The sequence below is a fragment of the Lolium rigidum genome, chromosome 3, assembly GCF_022539505.1.
Source record: "Lolium rigidum isolate FL_2022 chromosome 3, APGP_CSIRO_Lrig_0.1, whole genome shotgun sequence".
In the NCBI taxonomy this organism is placed as follows: domain Eukaryota; kingdom Viridiplantae; phylum Streptophyta; class Magnoliopsida; order Poales; family Poaceae; genus Lolium; species Lolium rigidum.
In genome coordinates, this window is record NC_061510.1 from 289,533,592 (window position 1) to 289,553,232 (window position 19,641).

At 43.6% G+C, this 19,641-nt stretch overlaps 1 protein-coding gene across 1 annotated transcript; it reads right to left on the reverse strand.

The window, feature by feature from the left end:
- Window positions 1-14,959: 14,959 nt before the first annotated feature.
- Window positions 14,960-18,942, reverse strand: LOC124696654 (protein kinase STUNTED-like). Its single transcript, XM_047229353.1, has 11 exons — window positions 18,714-18,942; window positions 18,415-18,503; window positions 17,843-17,964; window positions 17,603-17,739; window positions 16,949-17,512; window positions 16,613-16,861; window positions 16,362-16,528; window positions 16,170-16,249; window positions 15,930-16,077; window positions 15,666-15,815; window positions 14,960-15,579 (listed from the first exon to the last, which is right to left on the reverse strand). The coding sequence occupies exons 1-11, from the start codon at window positions 18,940-18,942 to the stop codon at window positions 15,316-15,318; spliced, it is 2,199 nt and encodes a 732-aa protein (XP_047085309.1). The 3' UTR covers window positions 14,960-15,315.
- Between the last annotated feature and the right edge of the window lie 699 nt (window positions 18,943-19,641).

Genomic DNA, 19,641 nt, shown 5'->3' on the forward strand with positions numbered 1-19,641 from the left:
CGCCAGAAGCGGCGGGATCGCCAGATCCCGTAACCCTAGCCGCCGCGAGGGAGGACGAAGACGAGCTGGAGCAGCGCCCGCTCCAGATCGACGCGGATGAGCATGACCGCCGTCGAGAGGCACGTCGATTGCGCCCCATGGCGTAGGCCATGGTGGCCAGAGTCCGCCGGAATCGTCCGGCGGCGAGCGCGAGCGGCCGCGGTCGCCGGTGAGAGCGGAGGTGATTAGGGTTAGGACGAGCGGTGTGGCGAGGAGTGAGCGACCGACCGCTCGGGTCGGTTGGACCCGAGCTGGTCTAGCCAAACCACTGGGCTCCAGCGACGGGTGGGCCCGGGGGCAAAATAGTCTTTTCCAAATTCCATTAAAAACCGGGAATTTGGAAATTCAATAGAAAATTGATAAAAGCTCTAAACAAATAATTAAAAATATGAAAACAGATCAGCATAAAATTATCTATCATAATAAAATACAAAAGAGAGTTTTTGAAGACAATTAAGAATGAGTCTTAATTTGAGGATTTAAATAATCATTTAAATCACACATATAATTTTCTAATAATAAAAGTAAGTCCATTAATGCCTTTGGATTTCAAAACACCTTGACAACATTTCAAGGTTGGATTTACCCCAAATCATGTATCCCTAAGATGTTCTTAGTATTTAACCTCTCATAAAATAACAACGACATCGGAAGGGGGGGATAAACCCTAAAACTGGAATCATGCATTATTGCCTCTTTAACCATTGCCCTTATCGGACAATGATGCTATTTTTCAGAACAAGAGGACAAGGGTCAGTCCATACCTTCCAAGCTGCAGAACTTTGCGGTGTTCGAGCAAGTTCATCACTTGCTCATGTCATTTGAGTATTTCTATCAAATTACTTGCAAAGTATTATGGTTATCACTATTGCACAAAAATCAAAACCACTACTTTCATAACTATGAATATGACTAAGTGGTGGGCAATGGAACCATGGATTGTGTTGATATGGTGGAGGTTCCATTGCACGGGTTTATATCCATCTAGGATTAAACAACAAATGTCGCCGAGTGATTCTTGTGCCGTAATAACCGTGTTAACCATAAGATCCGGAGTGGGACGGAGTAGTCAAAAGTGTTTCCACCTCTCGTTCATCAACGGATGCGCTTACCGTAGCGAGTTGTGTCTTGCGGAGTAACTTGAGGGTGGGGAGCCCCTTCTAATTCCCCACGGTATAGTCTGTTGCTTACCGTAGCGATTCTTGCTTGCGGAACAACTTGAGGGTGGGGATCCCCTTCTAATTCCCCACGGTAATGTGATCTATGATGGGTTGCGGCTACCGGCGAAGGAGTTTGGTTAACGAGTCCCAAAGCTGTTGTCGTGGTCGGGGTCCACCACGAAATTACGGGAATAATGGGACCGACGAGGACCCGGGGTCGGGGTATGCAACAAAGGGTGGGTGTTCGAGGTAGCGGAGGAACATGATTGGCTAGACCTTATACCGGGCCTCACACCGAAGGAAGTGTGGACGGGAAAGCTGCCCGGTTGGCACCAAGGTTAAGATCTCTTATGGGTAAAGCAACACACCTCTGCGAGTGTAAAGAAGCTGTGACCTGTCACTCCTGTTCGGGATTGAGGAGCTGCGAACGCGGCCGGAAAGGAGCTCCATGAAGTTCTAGTAAACCGGTGAAGGCTGACGGACATAGCTCTTTGAAATAAAAGCAATCTATTGAAGAAATGTTTATCAAAACTTGCATTGATATTAGACTTTACGGTCTAATATCGTAGCTAGTGCATTAAACACCTCTTATCTATAATGAACTTGTTGAGTACGCTCGTACTCATACCACTCTTAAATCCCATGCTTAGATTATACGAACCGTACGGAGGAGGACTACGACAACAATGAAGGAGCCGAGGTTATCGGCTATGAAGCACCTGACCTCTCGGGAGGAGTTGAAGGCGTAGACTACATCATTGTCTACGGATCCGGGAGGCTTCGGAGAAGAACAAGCCTAGAGAAATCGAGGAGTAGTAATAGCCGAGCAGCACAAACTCTTACCATGTAGCTGCTCGATTAAATAAATGTTTGTTTAATGAGACAATGGTATTGTAAGTTAAGATGGGTTCACCTCGAACCCGGGAGATATCCTCTTAGGACCCAAGAGGAGCTCAGAGACGACTTACGTATGTGTATTGTAATAATATGTGAATGAGTATGGACCTTGCTATGTTCTGTTGTACTACTCTGAGGGATGTGATATTTGCGGAATGGTACTTCGCGAATGTTATATCAACGACTGGCATACTACAACATGCAGTGGTATGCAGGGTCACCACAATTCTTTAATGATGCTACATCATCGGCATACTCTCGTTCAAGAGCACCCTTTTTATCAATGGTGTTCTCATGCATCCAAATAAGTTTTTGGCTCTCAATAGCGGTAGTCAAGATTTCAAAGAAGTGAGAGGTAGCAATTTTATCTTTGTAAAGAACCTTGAATACACTCTCACCTTTATCGCGTAGAGAGACAACCCAATCCTCTTCTTCATATTCATCCTCATTCTTATCACCACGAGACATATTAGGTTCCATGGTAGGAGGTACCGTGGAACCCTTGGCCATAAGGCATATATGAGGACCGTGAGATAAAGATGAGGAGTTACTTGAGGCTCCTTTCAAGATCTTGTCTTGACCAATAGAATCGTTGGTTTCCTCTACATTGTTAGACACACAACAACTAGAGGAAATAGAATCATTTTTATCATGGCCACAAGACAATGCAAGCATATCATCATTAGATTTTTTCAAGCAACTTACACATGATATGCAAGGACTATCAACACAAGCATGTAAATCATTTCTAGTGCTAGATGTGTTTAAGTCCAAAGATGAAGCATTGCAATGAGATAGAGATGAAGAATCATCAATAGTAAGCTCAATATCAATATTGCAATTTTCATCACCACTCACCATATCATTACCTTGTGTCTTACCACACTTTGGTGAAGTGGATGAAGATGAGAACTCATCACGGCCGGAAGTGGAAGCAAAACAATCATCCTCAATGATAGTGGACACATCATATTTATCTTGAAGCTTTGTCCATAATTCATGAGCGCTCCCAAAAGGCATGATTGAAGAAGTAACTACATTGCTCACAACAATGGAAAACACATGAGAAGCAAGAGCATCGAGACAAGAGTTTTTCTCCTCCTCAAGAGATAAATTTTGTGGATCCTTAGGAGAAGAAAAACCCATGTCAAGAAATCGCTCCATGTCCGGGGACATACGCCGCAAAATATTAAGCACATAAATTTTTCATAGATCATAATTTGTGCCATCAAATATACACAAGTTATTGTGCGCTAATCCCCTAACCGACATCTTTACTCTCAAGGCGGTGGAGCCTAAAAATGAGAGACCTTGCTCTGATACCAATTGAAAGGACACGGATGTCGCCTAGAGGGGGGGTGAATAGGCGATTTAAAACTTTTACGAGATGGGCTTAACAAATGCGGAATAAAACTAGCGTTTACTTTGTCAAGCCCAAAGCCTATATACTATTGTTCACCTATGTGCACCAACAAATTATTCTAAGCAATGGTTCACCTATGTGCACCAACAACTTATGCTAAGCAATACAAACAAGCATGTGATAGCAAGATATATATAACTTCAAGCACGATGGCTATCACAAGGTAAAGTGCATAAGTAAAGAGCTCGGGTATAGAGATAACCGAGGCACGCGGGAGACGATGATTTATCCCGGAGTTCACACTCTTGCGAGTGCTAATCTCCGGTGGAGAGGTGCGGTTGCTTAGTGCTCCCGAACGCCACAAGAGGCTCACCTTGAGGTGTGGTTGCTCGATGCACACCAACGCCACAAAGGCCTCACCCCAAGATGCGGTACTCACACCACACACCGAACGCCACGAAGGCGCCTCACCTAAATCTCCGGTGACCCTCGCCACAAAGGCCTAGGTCACGGTTCCACTAAGGGATTTCCTTCGAGGCGGAAATCGGGCCTTACACAAAGATTGGGGCACACATCCACAACTTAATTGGAGGCTCCCAACAAATCGCCACAAAGGCGTAGAATCCGTCTAGGGTTCCAAGAACCCAAGAGTAACAACCTTCTTGCTTTCACCACCACGAATCACCGTGGAGAACTCAAACCGATGCACCAAATGCAATGGCAAGAACACCACAAAGATGCTCAAGTCCTTCTCTCTCAAATTCCAACAAAGCTACAAAAGCTATTGGGGGAATAAGAGAGGAAGAACAAAGGAATTCACAAAGAACACCAAGATCAAGATCTAGAGAGTTCCACTCACAAAGAGATGGATTTGATTGGTAGAAATGTAGATCTAGATCTCCTCTCTCTTTTCCCTCAAATGGGGGCAAGAATCATGGAGGGATTGAGAGATAGTGCAAGCTTCTCTAGTTCAACAATGGAGGAGAGAGAGAGTGAGAGAAGCAACAGCCCAAGGAGGAAGAAGGGGGTATTTATACCCCCAAGAAAATCGAGCCGTTGCGAGACTTTCGAGGGCCGGATAATCCGGCCTAAGTTGGGGCCGGATAATCCGCCCCGGATAATCCGGCCTCAGGGACAAAACCTGGTAAAAATCCGGCCAAAAGTCCGGCCCCTATCCAGAGCTGCTTTTTTCTGGTCCTTAGCCGATTTCGAGGGGGCCGGATATTTCCGAAATATCCGGCCCGGATAATCCGGCCCGGATTTTCCGCCCCCTGAAAACTGGCAGAGACAGCAAACAGAAACGGGCATAACTTTAGCATCCGGACTCCGATTTTGATGATCTTGGGCTTGTTTTAAAGCTAGGAACAAGTTCTACAAGATCATGCAGGAAACCATCATAGTCCAACAAGGGAGGATAGAAACAAATGATGAAAGGTTTGACCTATCTAAAAAAGACATACCGGTAAAACCTCCAATCTCGAAAATGCAACAAGTTGCCCATGCAAAAACCATTCTCAATGAACTAGAGCTTGTCATGAGAATAAACACAAGCTCTAAAACATCACATGGATAAGATCCAAATACAACCAAGAAAGATGATGAACCAAACTCGAAAACGCAACAAGTGATCTATGCGAAATCCGTTTTCGATGAACTAGAGCTTGTCATGAGAATAAGCACAAGCTCTAAAACATCACATGGATAAGGTCCAAATAACAACCAAGAAAGATGATGCAAGGATGCAAAGGTTTGATCTCTCTCCGAACGATACGATCGAGTTACTCACTCGAGAGCCCTCTTGATAGTACGTCAACTAAACTATAAACCGGTCTCCAACTACACTATGAGACCGGTGAGAAAGAAACCCTATCAAGAGCAAACCTTATACTTGCGCATTCCACTTGAGCTCGATGACGACGATCTTGACCTCAACAAGATGGAACGCCTTTCTTGCTTGTGCTTGCTTGACGAAGTCTTGTGGATTGCTCCCCCATAATCCACCATGGGAGAGCTTCTTCTTCGGCGCATCTTCACATAACCATGACCACCATGTGGATTGCTCCCCCATAATCCACCATGGGAGAGCTTCTTCTTCGGCGCATCTTCACATATCCATGATCACCATATGGATGGCAAGACTCAAGCAAAGGATCTCTTCGAGATGATTCATCTTGAACTTGCACTTCATTTCTCCATGGCAAGCTTAAAGCTTATGAACTCTTCGAGTTGGCTCATCTTGAACTTGCACATCATTTCTTCATTCTTCATCATGTTGATGTCTTGAAGTAACTTGAGGGCTCATTTCATCTTCATCTTCAAGACATACTTGACACTTGATATCATTCATCAAATTCTTCTTATTGCAACCTTGAAGCCAACATATGGTTCAAGAATTGCCTATGGACAACTCCTACAAATATAACTCAATGTAAACATTAGTCCATAGGGATTGTCATTAATTACCAAAACCACACATGGGGGCTCCATGCACTTTCAGTTGTGCAGGTTCCACGTTGGCGCCGGAATCCCTGGTGTTGCGCCGCACTACACTCCGCCACCAACAACCTTCACGTGCTCCTTGACTCCTACTGGTTCGATAACCTTGGTTTCTTACTGAGGGAAAACTTGCTGCTGTACGCATCACACCTTCCTCTTGGGTTCCCAACGGACGTGTGCTTTACGCGTATCAAGCTCTTTTTCTGGCGCCGTTGCCGGGGAGATCAAGACACGCTGCAAGGGGAGTCTCCCACATCCAATCTCTTTACTTTGTTTTTGTCTTGCTTTACTTTATTTTATTTACTGTTTTGTTTGTTCTTTATATCAAAAACACATAAAAAATAGTTTCTAGCTTTACTTTATTTACTGTCTTGTTCTCTGTACTAAAAAACACAAAAAAATTAGTTACTTGCATTTACTCTATTTAGTTTGTTTTATTTACTACTACCAAAAATGAGTAATCCGGAAGTTGAAGTTCGTTCGTTTAAGCAACAAGGGGGAGAAAGTTTTAAAGATGCTTGGTATAGAATTAGTGATGTTCATCATAGGTGCATTAAGAAACACTCCACTATTATACTACTTAGGAACTTTTATGTTGGTATCTCTAGTTGGAATAGGTATGTTCTTGATACTCTTGCGGGAGGTAATTTCCTAGGCACTCCTGCTTTAGAAGCTAGTTGCATCATTGAGAGTCTAGTTGGAATACCACCTGTTAATGAAGCTAAAATTGAAATCTCTCTTGAAGATGTCATGAAAAAGTTGGAGGTCATAGAGAAAAATGTTCCAAGTGTTGAGACTAAATTGGGAATATTACTTAATAACACTGATAAACTTGACAAAACTCTAAGTGGAATCAATGAGAGAATTGCTGTTTTAGAAACTTGTGCTACTCATGATAATCGAACCCATAGGATTAGTGAACTTGAAGAAGCTATGGGAACCTTGGGTTCAACTTTTTCTTCTCTTAAGTTTAAGGAGAAAGCCTATGTGGGTAAGGAGCAAAAGTTCATGTATGTCTCTAAAGTGCCTAAGCCAAAAAACTATTATAGGCCTAAAATTGACAAAGCCCTTAGCACCACTACGGATGATGGAGCATCTAAGATACCTATTGATGTTGATGCTTCATCTCTTGATAATACTTGATTCACACTTTCTACGCCTAGCTGAAAGGCGTTAAAGAAAAGCGCTTACGGGAGACAACCCATTATTTTACTTCCGCACTTTTGTTTTATATTTGAGTCTTGGGAAGTTGTTACTACTGTAGCAACCTCTTCTTATATTTATTTTATTGCATTGGTGTGCCAAGTAAAGTCTTTGATAGTAAAGTCAATACTAGATTTGGATTCATTGCGTGAAACAGATTTCTTACTGTCACGAAATTGAGCACCCCCTTCGTAGGAAATTTAGAAAAATCTTCCAATTTACGTGCGTGATCCTCGGATATGTACGCAACTTTCATTCAATTTGAGCATTTTCATCTGAGCAAGTTAAGTGCCCCAGAAAAATTCGTCTTTACGGACTGTTCTGTTTTGACAGATTCTGCCTTTTATTTCGCATTGCCTGTTTTGCTATGTTTGATGGATTTCTTTATTCCATTAACTTTCAATAGCTTTGTGCAATGTCCAGAAGTGGTAAGAATTATTATGTCACCTCTGAATATATGAATTTTCAATTATGCACTAACCCTCTAATGAGTTTGTTTTGAGTTTGGTGTGGAGGAAGTTTTCAAATGTCAAGAGAGGAGGATGATACAATATAATCAAGAAGAGTGAAAAGTCTAAGCTTGGGGATGCCCCCGTGGTTCATCCCTGCATATTTTAAGAAGACTCAAGCATCTAAGCTTGGGGATGCCCAAGGCATCCCTTCTTCATCGACAACTTATCAGGTCACCTCTAGTGAAACTATATTTTTGTTCCGTCACATCTTATGTGCTTTACTTGGAGCGTCTGTTTGTTTTTTGTTTTTGTTTTTGTTTGAATAAATTCGGATCCTAACATTACTTGTTTGGGAGAGAGACACGCTCCGCTGTTTCGTATGAACACATATGTTATTAGCTTTATTCTTAATGTTCATTGCGAAGGTTGAACTACCTCGTTCATTGTTATATGGTTGGAAACAGAAAATGCCGCATGTGGTAAATGGTATAATGTCTTGAATAATTTGATACTTGACAATTGTTGTGCTCATATAGATCATGTTTAAGCTCTTGCATCATGTACTTTGTACCTATTAATGAAGAACTACATAGAGCTTGTTAAAATTTGGTTTGCATGATTGATCTCTAGAGTCTAGATATTTTCTGGTTAAGGTGTTTGAACAATAAGGAGACGATGTAAAGTCTTATAATGCTTACAATATGTTCATATGTGAGTCTTGCTGCACGGTTTTATACTTGAGTTTGCTTCAAACAACCTTGCTAGCATAGCCTTGTATTGAGAGGAATTTTTCTCGTGCATCCAAATCCTTGAGCCAAAAACTATGCCATTTGTGTCCACCATACCTACCTACCACATGGTATTTCTCCGCCATTCCAAAGTACATTACTTGAGTGCTACCTTTAAAATTCTATCCTTTTGTCTTTGCAATATATAGCTCATGGGAAAAATAGCCTTAAAAACTATTGTGGTGAAGAATATGTACTTATGTGTCTTATTTCTTAATAAGTTGCTTGTTGAGCGGTAACCATGTTTCGGGGACGCCATCAACTTTTACCTTTGTTGAATATCATGTGAGTTGCTATGCATGTTCGTCTTGTCTGAAGTAAGGGCGATTTTCATGATCAAATGGTTTGAGTATGCATATTTTTAGAGAAGAACATTGGGCAGCTAACTAAAGCCATGATCCATGGTGGAAGTTTCAGTTTGGACAATTAATCCTCAATCTCTTATGAGAATTTTAACTATTGATGAATGCTTATGCATTAAAGAGGAGTCCATTATTTATTGTCTATGTTGTCCCGGTATGGATGTCTAAGTTGAGAATAATCAAAAGCGAGAAATCCAATGCGAGCTTTCTCCTTAGACCTTTGTACAGGCGGCATAGAGGTACCCCTTTGTGACACTTGGTTGAAACATATGTTATGCAATGATAATCCATGTTAATCCAAGCTATTAGGACAAGGTGCGAGCACTATTGGTATACTATGCATGCGGCTTGCAACTTATAGGATATCTTATACATAACACATATGCTTTATTACTACCGTTGCCAAAATTGTTTCTTGTTTTCAAAATGAAAAGCTCTAGCACAAATATAGTAATCCATGCTTCCTCTCGCGAAGGGCCTATCTTTTACTTTATTGTTGAGTCAGTTTACCTATTCTTTCTATCTTAGAAGCAAACACTTGTATCAACTGTGTGCATTGATTCTTACATGTTTACCTATTGCACTTGTTATATTACTTTGTGTTGACAATTATCCATGAGATAAATATGTTCAAGTTGAAAGCAACTGCTAAAACTTATATCTTCCTTTGTGTTGCTTCAATGCCTTTACTTTGAATTTATTGCTTTATGAGTAACTCTTATGCAAGTCTTATTGATGCTTGTCTTGAAAGTATTATTCATGAAAAGTCTTTGCTATATGATTCATTTGTTTACTCATTATCTTTGCCATTGCTTCGAATCGTTGCATTCATCTCATATGTTTTACAATAGTATGATTAAGATTATGATAGCATGTCACTTCAGAAATTATCTTAGTTATCGTTTACCTACTCGAGGGCGAGTAGGAACTAAGCTTGGGGATGCTTGATACGTCTCAAACGTATCTATAATTTCTTATGTTCCATGCTACTTTTATGATGATACTCACATGTTTTATACACATTATATGTCATTATTATGCATTTTCCGGCACTAACCTATTGACGAGATGCCGAAGAGCCTGTTGTTGTTTTCTGCTGTTTTTGGTTTCAGAAATCTTACAAAGGAAGTATTCTCGGAACCGTGGCTTTTCCGTATCGAGGTTTTAGGTCAGGGACCTTTATATAGGAGAAGAGGCGGAGTCGGAGGGCTGACGAGGCGACGACACAGTAGGGGGGCGCGGCCCACCCCCTGGCCGCGCCAGCCTATCATCTGGGGCCCACAAGGCCCTCCTCTGGTGGCTCTCGGGTGTTCTGGAAGCTTCGTGTGATTCTAAGATGCTTGGGCGTTGATTTCGTCCAATTCGAGAATATTTCCTTACTAGGATTTCTGAAACCAAAAACAGCGAAAACGAGAGCGGCACTTCGGCATCTCGTCAATAGGTTAGTTCCGGAAAACGCATAAATATGACATATAATAAAACATGTGAGTATCATCATAAAAGTAGCATGGAACATAAGAAATTATAGATACGTTCGGGACGTATCAGGGGGGCAGCCACTCTTGGCCGCACCACCTAGGGCAGCCCATGTCCGGCGCCCTACCCCCTCTCTCTCCCCAAACCCTAGCGCCCCTCCTCCACATACTACTCCCGCAGCGCATAGGCGAAGCCCTGCCGGAGTTCTCCACCACCACCGCCACCACGCCGTCGTGCTGCCGAGATTCCGAGGAGGATCTACTACTTCCGCTGCCCGCTGGAACAGGGAGAAGGACGCCGTCTTCATCAACACCGAACGTGTGACCGAGTACGGAGGTGCTGCCCGATTGTGGCACCGTCAAGATCTTCTACGCGCTTTTGAAAGCGGCAAGTGATCGTCTACCGCAACAACAAGAGCCTCCTCTTGTAGGCTTTGGAAATCTTCAAGGGTGAGTCACGTTCATCCCCTCGTTGCTCCCGTCTTCTAGATTGCATCTTGGCTTGGATTGCGTTCTCGCGGTAGGAAATTTTTTGTTTTCTATGCTACGAATCCCTTCATTTTTCATGTAACATGGCAGTCCATAGATTTTCATCAACTGCAGCATGTTCCTTGAGGCTTTGATGAAATCATTGATAGTATAAGGATTCTTCATGTTTTTTCTTGAATTGCAACGCTCCCAATGGGAGTAAACAATAGTCGAAGATCTTCCAGGAGCCCCCGAGTAATTCTAGCGCTCCCGAAAGTGCATCGAGTCAATATTATATAAGATGATATCCATTGAAGATCACATACGATGAATCCACTGACCCGAAAGTGCATCGGGTCAATATTTATATAGTCATAGAAGATAAATCCATTGATAAGCATAGATGATGAAGGCAGTGACCCGAAAGTTCATCGAGTTGATATTATATGAGATGAAACCAATAATAATCATATAAATGAATCTATTGACTCAGAAGTGCATCGGGTAGTATTGTATAACCATATAAGATAATTTTACTGATAGCGATAGAAAACGATTCAACTGACCTGGGAGTGCATCGGGTTAGCATTATATGAACTGTGAAGTAGTATGTGGTCGAGCTCTTGAAGTTATTGGCATCCGCGATGAAGACGAAGGTGATATAACTGCCTGTGAGAGCTTTCGTGCTCGAGTTACTTGTATCATCATATAGGGTACCTCACCTAGTTTGCATTAGGCTCACCTTTATATTCCGCAAAGCCTAATATTGCAAAGAAAGAATTAAAATTTGTAGAAACCTATTCACCCCCTCTAGGTTTACCATCTCTGAACTTTCAACCAGTCGATAGGGCAAAGGGCGCTCGGGTAGATGAGTTACCTTCCGTCCTATGGAGCCTATGAACAAATCCAAACACCGCCACTCAAGAAACACCTTTCTTCCTGGTCCATGGCGAGGTCGTGCTTCCAGTGGAGATAACCCATGAGGATCCTCGAGTCATGGATTATGAAGAAGTCACTTCTACAAAGACACTCGAAGATGATGTTGACGCACTAGATGAAGCAAGAGACATCGTGCTCGCCAGATCAACGACGTGTCAGCACCTACGCAACTACCACAACACTCGACTTCGTCCCAGGTCCTTCAACGTGGGGGGCCTGGTCCTATGTCTCAAGCAAGGGGGCCACCGTAAGCTGGAGTCGCCATGGGGGGACCCTACATCGTCATGGAGGTGATTCTTGGAGGAGCCTATCGCCTCCAAGACAAGAAGAGTGGAGCCGCAATCACCAACACGTGGGATGTCACGCAGTTGCGTCGATTCTACCCTTAGAATTTAATATTCAATATTTACTTCCAATAAGGCCTAGGGCCAGGCTACTGAGCCAACTACATACTCACTGCAAATATCGGCCTATGGCCAGGCTCTTAAAGCCAAAACATGTACTCCCTCCATCTAAAAAAGTAAAAATAGATGTCTCACTTTTATCTAGATACAGATGTACCTAAATGCATTTAGATACAACCATATCTAGATAATGTTAAGAGATCTATTTTTAGATGGATGGAGTACTTCGTCATCAATAAAATCTAAGTTCTCTATATTGGGTCTCTTTTTTTTTATCTTCATTGTCATCAAACCCGATAGTCGGGGGCTGCATCACTAAACCTTACACAATAAACCTGATACTCGGGGTTGCATTATTCAATCATTATCATCATATGTTATCTCGATTCCACGCGGTAAACGCCCAAACACGTTTTGACCCGGGTAGCCGATACAGCCTAAAAGGCATCAGGCTAACGACAAGGTCTCACGTCGAGCGAAAATCGTAGCACGTTCTCACAAAAAGCATAGCATATACTTTCGTAGCACAATAAACAAAACTGAGTTACAAATATTTTATATCACGTACATGTCTTTCCAGCTAGGGCTCAACTCAATACTTACACATGAAAATAAATAAAGAAGTCCTGGTCCTGAATCAAGCAAATGGCTGGGGCGCTGAGACGTTCTTTGTGGGGGACGGTTTGAGGTATGCGGTGCATTCCAGGACCCGGCGAAGAGTTCAACACATGGTTTGAGTCTGTTGCTGTAAGAGTTGTCCCTCTCTCCACATAGCAGCCAAGCCCATCATCATTCTTTCCCCTTGGGAATATTTGAAAGTCCCGCAACGATATCGTCTTCGATGGTACTACCTCTGGACTGAAATAATTGACGCACGCGCCTGCCAAAATCGTACGTGCACATGCCTCCCTCCGCGTCGATTAAATCCGACCGGAGGGAGTAGCTCCCAAAGCCAACTGGATGTATCTTTGTCGATCTTGGATGAGGTCCGGCTATGGGTCATCTCGGCCTCCTGATGGAACCTGAAACATCAGCAGGCTAGCAAAATGTTATTTGCTTAAGTAGCGTGGCTATTAATGTTGTACACCACCCATCATCTTGACGGTTTTTCTTTTTAATATACAAAGATAATGTGTGTTGGAGAACAAGTTAAAGGGAGCGTCTAGGGAGCGGCCACATGCCCGTTAGAGAATCTGAGCGGGCAACTTAAAAAGGAAACATGCTAGCTTCGTCAGTGTGAACGTCTGCTATTTATGGTGACACATCCAGTAATTATAGCACATGCACAATAATGACTGCATGCACATTAATTTTCCTTTTCAAATATTCAAAATCATATAACTTTTGCACCAGATGTCGAAATTAGGATCCGCTTTCACTTTTGAATTTCTTGCGGTGAGCTCTTCCAAACTAGATCTCATTTCTATGTATTTTGATAAAGTTTTTTCTAAAGCAACTTCTACGTGCGACAAAGCAATTATAATGCGAGACGATGCAACTTTAGTGTGGGGCGAAGCAACTTTGCTGCACAGCGTAAATCTACATTCACAACGAAAGTTGCATCGGATGCCAAAGTTGCTCAGCCGTCCATAAAAAATTATTCGATGGGCACCAAAGTTGCTTCGATGGACTCCAAAATTGGGCCGTCACAAACCAAATTTGCTCTGTCAAGTACCAAAGTTGCTCTGCAGGACACTAAAATTGCTCGGTCGGGCGCCAAAGTTGCTCGGTCGCGCATGATAGTTCCTGTGTTGGCACCAAAGTTGTGTCCCCGGGCACCAAAGTTGCTATGTTGGCACCAAAGTTATGTCGTCGGGCACCACTCGTCCACACATTGAAATTGCTCCAATGGACACCAAAATTGTTGTCGAGCACCAAAATTGTGCTTTCATGAACCAAAAAATGTACATGTTCGTTGCACACAAAAGTTGCTTTGCCGCACACGAAAGTTGTTTTGCTACACAACAAAGTTGCTCTGTCACGCATTAAAGTTGTTGTTTATAAAAATTCGTCAAAACATATGAAAATATGGTCTAGTTTCGAAGCTCTCGTCGTGGGGATTCTAGAAGTGAAAACGGATTGTAATTTCGCCGCACGATTTAAAAGTTACAGATTTTTAAAAAACAAAACGTAATATCAGCTAGCCTACCATTTATGTGACAGCTGGATCTCACATGAAGCTGTCGCGTGGTGCGTCCGCCCAGAACTTTGATTTGGCACGCGTCCGCTGGAAAGAATTCAGGCAAGTTAAAAGCCTTCAAAACACTCATGCTTGGTTTCCAACTTATTGATACTCCCTCCGGTCCATAAAACGTGTCGTGGCTTTAGATCAAATTAAAAAAATTAACTAAACCCACACGCAGTTATTATGCCCAGGTTGTACTGTCTGTTGGGACCCTGCGACTTGCTATGCTGTTGACCGTCATCCATGTGTGACCATTACTCGCTGTCGATCGACAGGTAACTCTGATCACGCCTTCCAGTGTCGGCGTGCACAGCACAGGGTAGTTCAATTTTCTGAGAATCTTGCAATTGTCGGATGCACAGTTGCGCGCTACCCTCCACCCGGAGTTTGGTCCATGTGATATTGCGATGCCCACATGTGACTCAACATGTCCCAACTGTGCGATCGCCAGATGATTTTGTAGCTCTACTTGCCCATCATCTTTCCTTTTTAATGATGATGAGTTCTGGTTCATTGGACCGGCCTGCTGCCCAAGCATCATGATGCTGAAGGCGACACTGGTTACTTAATAATACTGACACTTGATTGTTTTAATAGATGCAGAAGCACATTCATGGATCACAAGCCTAGATTGATTATTAGTATTCGGGTGTGAATGCTTCTGAAATTACAAACATACCCTCCACAGATCTTGATTTTTCAGATGATTTGGAACCATTTGATGGATATACTACAAGGCAGCAGATGCAGTTCAGCACCCATAGTGAACTTCAGCAGTAACTATTTTTCATACTAGCAAACATTGCAGTTCCAGTTTCAGGAGCTAAATTAGCTCATGTCTACAATTTTATCCTAAGTTCTGAACAACAACCCACACTAACATTCTTCCTAATTTATTCCTCATCCTTTGGGCGAGAGGATTACCGGCTCACCCACAAGAAAAATAAGACATGATCAGAAGATCGGCCTTGAGGAGGGCACTGGATGTGCCGCCTCTCATCCAAGGAGCACAAATTAAATTAGAAAAGAAAATGGGGAGGGAAAAGATCTATACACAAAATTGGGGAACTCTTCCATGGACCGTTCAGTCGAAGCTCGATGACCGACTCCACCGTCCCTGTAGGTACTGTTCCAGCGACGTGTTTGCGGTGATGAAGTCGTTGCTGCTGACGGAGGCGGAGTCGTCGTCGACATCGAAGGCTAGATTGATGTAGGACTGGATGTTGGTGTTGTTCTCCGGAGGTGTAAGCGTAACCGCATCTTCGTCGCCATCGCTCTCGTACGATAACCCGACTTGCGATCTAGCCCACTTGAGAGTATCGTTGTCGCCATCAAGTAGCTTCACAACCTGATGTTTACAGATGGATGCTTGTAAGAAGGAGCACAGAGGAAACTACACAACATGATATCTACGCATCAGAAATGTAATCTCACCACTGCGATGTGAGGACGATGTTGAGGTGTTGATCTGATGCAGAGCGAAGCAGCCAGTGTCATCCTCTCAACTTCATCGGTATGGCCTTCTGTAGGCAAGCTAGGATCTGCCAGTTGAGTGAGCTTTCCTCCTTGAATGACAGAATTCGCCTATACAATACAGATAACCATTATTTCTTTGTTAAAACTACAGAAAGAAACCATTATTTACCATAACTTGAGCCAATTTTTAGTTTCAAACAAGAAAAGGGGCATGACACCTACCCACATAACTAGGCTCTCCTGGCCCTTTGGACAACCAGTGCAAAGCGGTTTTCTGCCCGACACGAGTTCAAGAAGAACCACACCAAAAGCGAACACGTCGATCTTGTCATTCACCTTGCCATGCATGAAGTATTCAGGAGCTAAGTACCTGGCAGAAGGTAGGTATACATACATCTTTAAGAAAACTGTTGCAGCAGATCAAAAGGCAAAGTAGTATGTACACGTGATCAGCTAACTAACCCAAAAGTTCCTGCGACATCATTGCATGTGGTTTGGGGTGTTGCATCGGTGGCCCAGAGCGCAAGACCAAAGTCTGATAACTGCATCACACCAATATAGATAATTTGATTCAGCTACCATGATTTGCACATAGCTGCAAATAAAATGTTGCACAAGAACTGAAGCATGTTCTGGAATTGGATGATAGGTTACCTTCGGCTCAAAATCCTCCGAGACGAGGATATTTGATGACTTGACATCCCTATGAATCACTGAGCGACTGTTGCCGTTACCATGGAGATAATCCAGTGCATGAGCAACACCTGCCGCAACATTGAACCTCTCGGTCCAACCAAACATGTTCTTGCATTCTTTCTCTCCTATACATCACATAAACAATAAGATGAGTTTGTACATGGAAATGGCACATGGAGAAAACAGGTGATACAAGATGTGGAACATACCATGCAGTATTTCTTCTAGGCTACCTCTTCGCAAGTATTCATACACCAATAGAAGGTCATTGTCCTTGAAGGAGAAGCCGATGATGGATATGATACTCTTGTGACTGAGTGAGCTGAGAATCTCGATCTCTGAGATGAACTCCTTCAGTACCTCATCAGAACATTTCAGGATCTTCACTGCCAACTCCTTGCCATTTGTTGAACAACCTTTGTAAACTTTGCTCGTGCCACCTTGTCCAACTATACACTCTGCACAAAACAACAATTTATTTGATGGGTAAACATGAAATATCTAGAGAAATGAAAAATAACAGAAACTATTCTTAAAAGACATACCAGGTGAGAAATCGGAAGTGATCTTTGCAAGTTCATCGTAACTGTACGCAGAATAAATGGATGAGAATTTCTCTTTGAGTGAGATAAGCTCCTCTGGGACTTCTGTATCCAATTCCTCGATCACCACAGAAGAGCTTTCTGAATTGGTTCTGGAAGGTATGACAACTACCCTGTCGCGCAAGGTATGGCCAGCGCTAATGGTTGAGTCTGGTCTCGTGGTTCTGTGTTCCAGATGGGCTGGCGAAACAGCTGAATACCTGCTCGGAAGCCGCATCGCCCACTGCACCACAGACATCTTGGGCTTGTCAGACAACGCACCCTGTCGATTGGGCAGTAACTTCTTCCTTAGGAATGGCCAGCCAGTAACCACTTCTGATGATCCACGTTGGCAACCCTTAACTGGAACTAATGCCAATGAAAGTTCCTTTGGCCGTGCGGGAGACCTCGATGGCATGGTAACAGCCCGAGAAATGCACCTGTTATCCTGTGCACATTCGTCCGGAAGTTTCTCTCCCATCAGGGAAGTCAGAAGCTTACGGTAACTCCTCCTTGGAGTCTCGGGGGCTGCATTCCAGATACAAATTTAAGCATACTCATGGCAACCATAAATCAGGAAAGCGAACAAATGCAAATGAAATTGTTTTACCGACTTACGTGTGCTGGTGCTACTGAATAGTTCGTGGTGTGCAGTATCTCTTTGGTAAATGATCTTGCCGTTGTTCACAGCGAGAACCGAGCAACTCAGGGGAGCTCTCTTTGCGCAGTACTTGGCAACTGAGGTGTAGGAGGACCTAATATTTGGAGGAAATAGGAAGCAAATAGTATGAGGAACAAATTAGTTTAGAGCAGTTTAGCTTTAGCAACATGGAGTGGAGGATGTGGCAAGTTAAGTACCCAAAAGACCGCGAATTCTTGGCGACCCCGAGGATCAGATGAGAAGCTCCACACGAAGCCGCCTCTTTCACCAGGGATTTCCTGATAGACGATCCTCCGCAGACCTTGAGCTCCAGGTTGATCTGAACATAGCAAACAAACAAAGTAATGAGAGTTTTGCAGTAGCAGTAGGATCAAAGCTGTACAAAGTCCTGGCTCAACGACTTTTTGCAGCTTGACAAACGCTTACAGTAAAAAATTTAATTTTTGGTAGAAGTTGCCAAATTTCAAGGTGCCAAAGATAGAAAAACGGAAAATCGGACCACCCAGCTGGTAAAATAAATAGCGGGCAGCATCAATGGCACGGCATCGGCGGAAAGTTTTAAGTTTGCGCTAAAATTGGGCGGACCAGCAGTTAATGATCGGTCAAATTGGTGACCAAAAAAGGCAAGAGCTGCGAGCCGCGGCCATTGATTAAGATCCGAAAGTAACTCGCGCATAATAAAGTACCACTGTCGCAGAATAACGCTCTTTTTTTTCGGGGTGAAGAACAGAGGACGCTCCTGGGAAGGAGCAGGCACGGAAGGACGGACCTGCTTGAGGTTGCAGAAGCCGTCGTACACGGCGAGCACCGACGCGAGGGAATCCGCGGCCTTCCCCTTGTTCTCCGATCCGGCCGCTCCTGCGCAGGGAGAAGGAAATTATTGATTTTTCGTAACAAAATCGAACAAAAAAAGTAACATTTCTGACTACGGGACTCTCCGGCCAGTGCCAGGAGCAGACTCTGCTACGATCCGGAGACCGGAGGAGCGAAACAGAGAAAGCCGCCAGGCGAATTAGAGACGCCGGTGGGTGAGGGGCGTGAAGGGAGGGTGGGAGGGGGGAGGCTCACCGGCGGCGACGTGGATGGCGACGACGCGGTCGCCGGCATTGGCGACCTTGACGAGCGCCCAGGTGAGGAGCTCGCGGCTGGCGGCGTCCCTCCTGATCCCCACGGCAACCGTCCTCCCGCTGGACCCCGCGGCGTCCGGCGGCGGCTCGGAGGGGCGGTGCAGGCGCGCCGCCTCGGACGACGGGCGGCGGCAGTGGTTGCGCGCCCCGTCGGGGACGAGGAGCCTCATGGCGGCGTAACGTTCCCTTCGCCGCTCGCTCCTTTGTTGATTTGCGTTCCACTTGACTTGTCGCAGAGAGAGAGAGAGGCGTTGTATATGGGGGATGTGTGTGTGGGGTGAAGACGATGATCCGAGAGCGGGGGGCTGCGTTTTATGCGGCTTTATTTTACTTTACTTTTTTGGTTGCCTCGCCTCGCCTCTGCGGTTAAGTAGACCACAATCTTAACGGCTGAGACACATGCTTAATTATTTTCAGAGAAAAAAATAGTGTGGTTTTTAAGCACTCCTAACTATTACTCATTTTGTTCATTTTTTACTCTGCATATCAGATCACTCGTTTTAAACTTTGCATACATAAAATAAAAATAAGCGGTTACTTCCGCGGTTAAGATACTCCGTTCCTAAATATAATTTGTTTTCGGAGTTCAGACAGAACTCCAAAAACGTATTATATCTATAAACAAAGGTTGTAGTATGGGTAAAGCACTGCTCCCTCGGTGATGAAGGCTTGTTTTTTACATGCACGCTGTAAAATTATTATTTTTTATCTTAGAGAATAATTTTGAGATGACACCTATTTTTTTACGGAGTACTTAAAAGTATTTATTAGTACTTGTAGTACTATATGATGATATAAATTAATAGCCAGAAATAAATGACAAACTTTGCCAGTATCCAAAACGACAAGCTCTCATGATACAAGAGTCG

Coding starts and splice junctions, on each gene's coding strand:
- LOC124696654 (XM_047229353.1), bottom strand. CDS start 18,942: ATGAGGCTCCTCGTCCCCGACGGGGCGCGCAACCACTGCCGCCGCCCG. Junction 18,504..18,713: donor CGCCATCCACGTCGCCGCCG/GTGAGCCTCCCC, acceptor CTCCCTGCGCAG/GAGCGGCCGGATCGGAGAAC. Junction 15,816..15,929: donor AGGAGAGCCTAGTTATGTGG/GTAGGTGTCATG, acceptor TGTATTGTATAG/GCGAATTCTGTCATTCAAGG.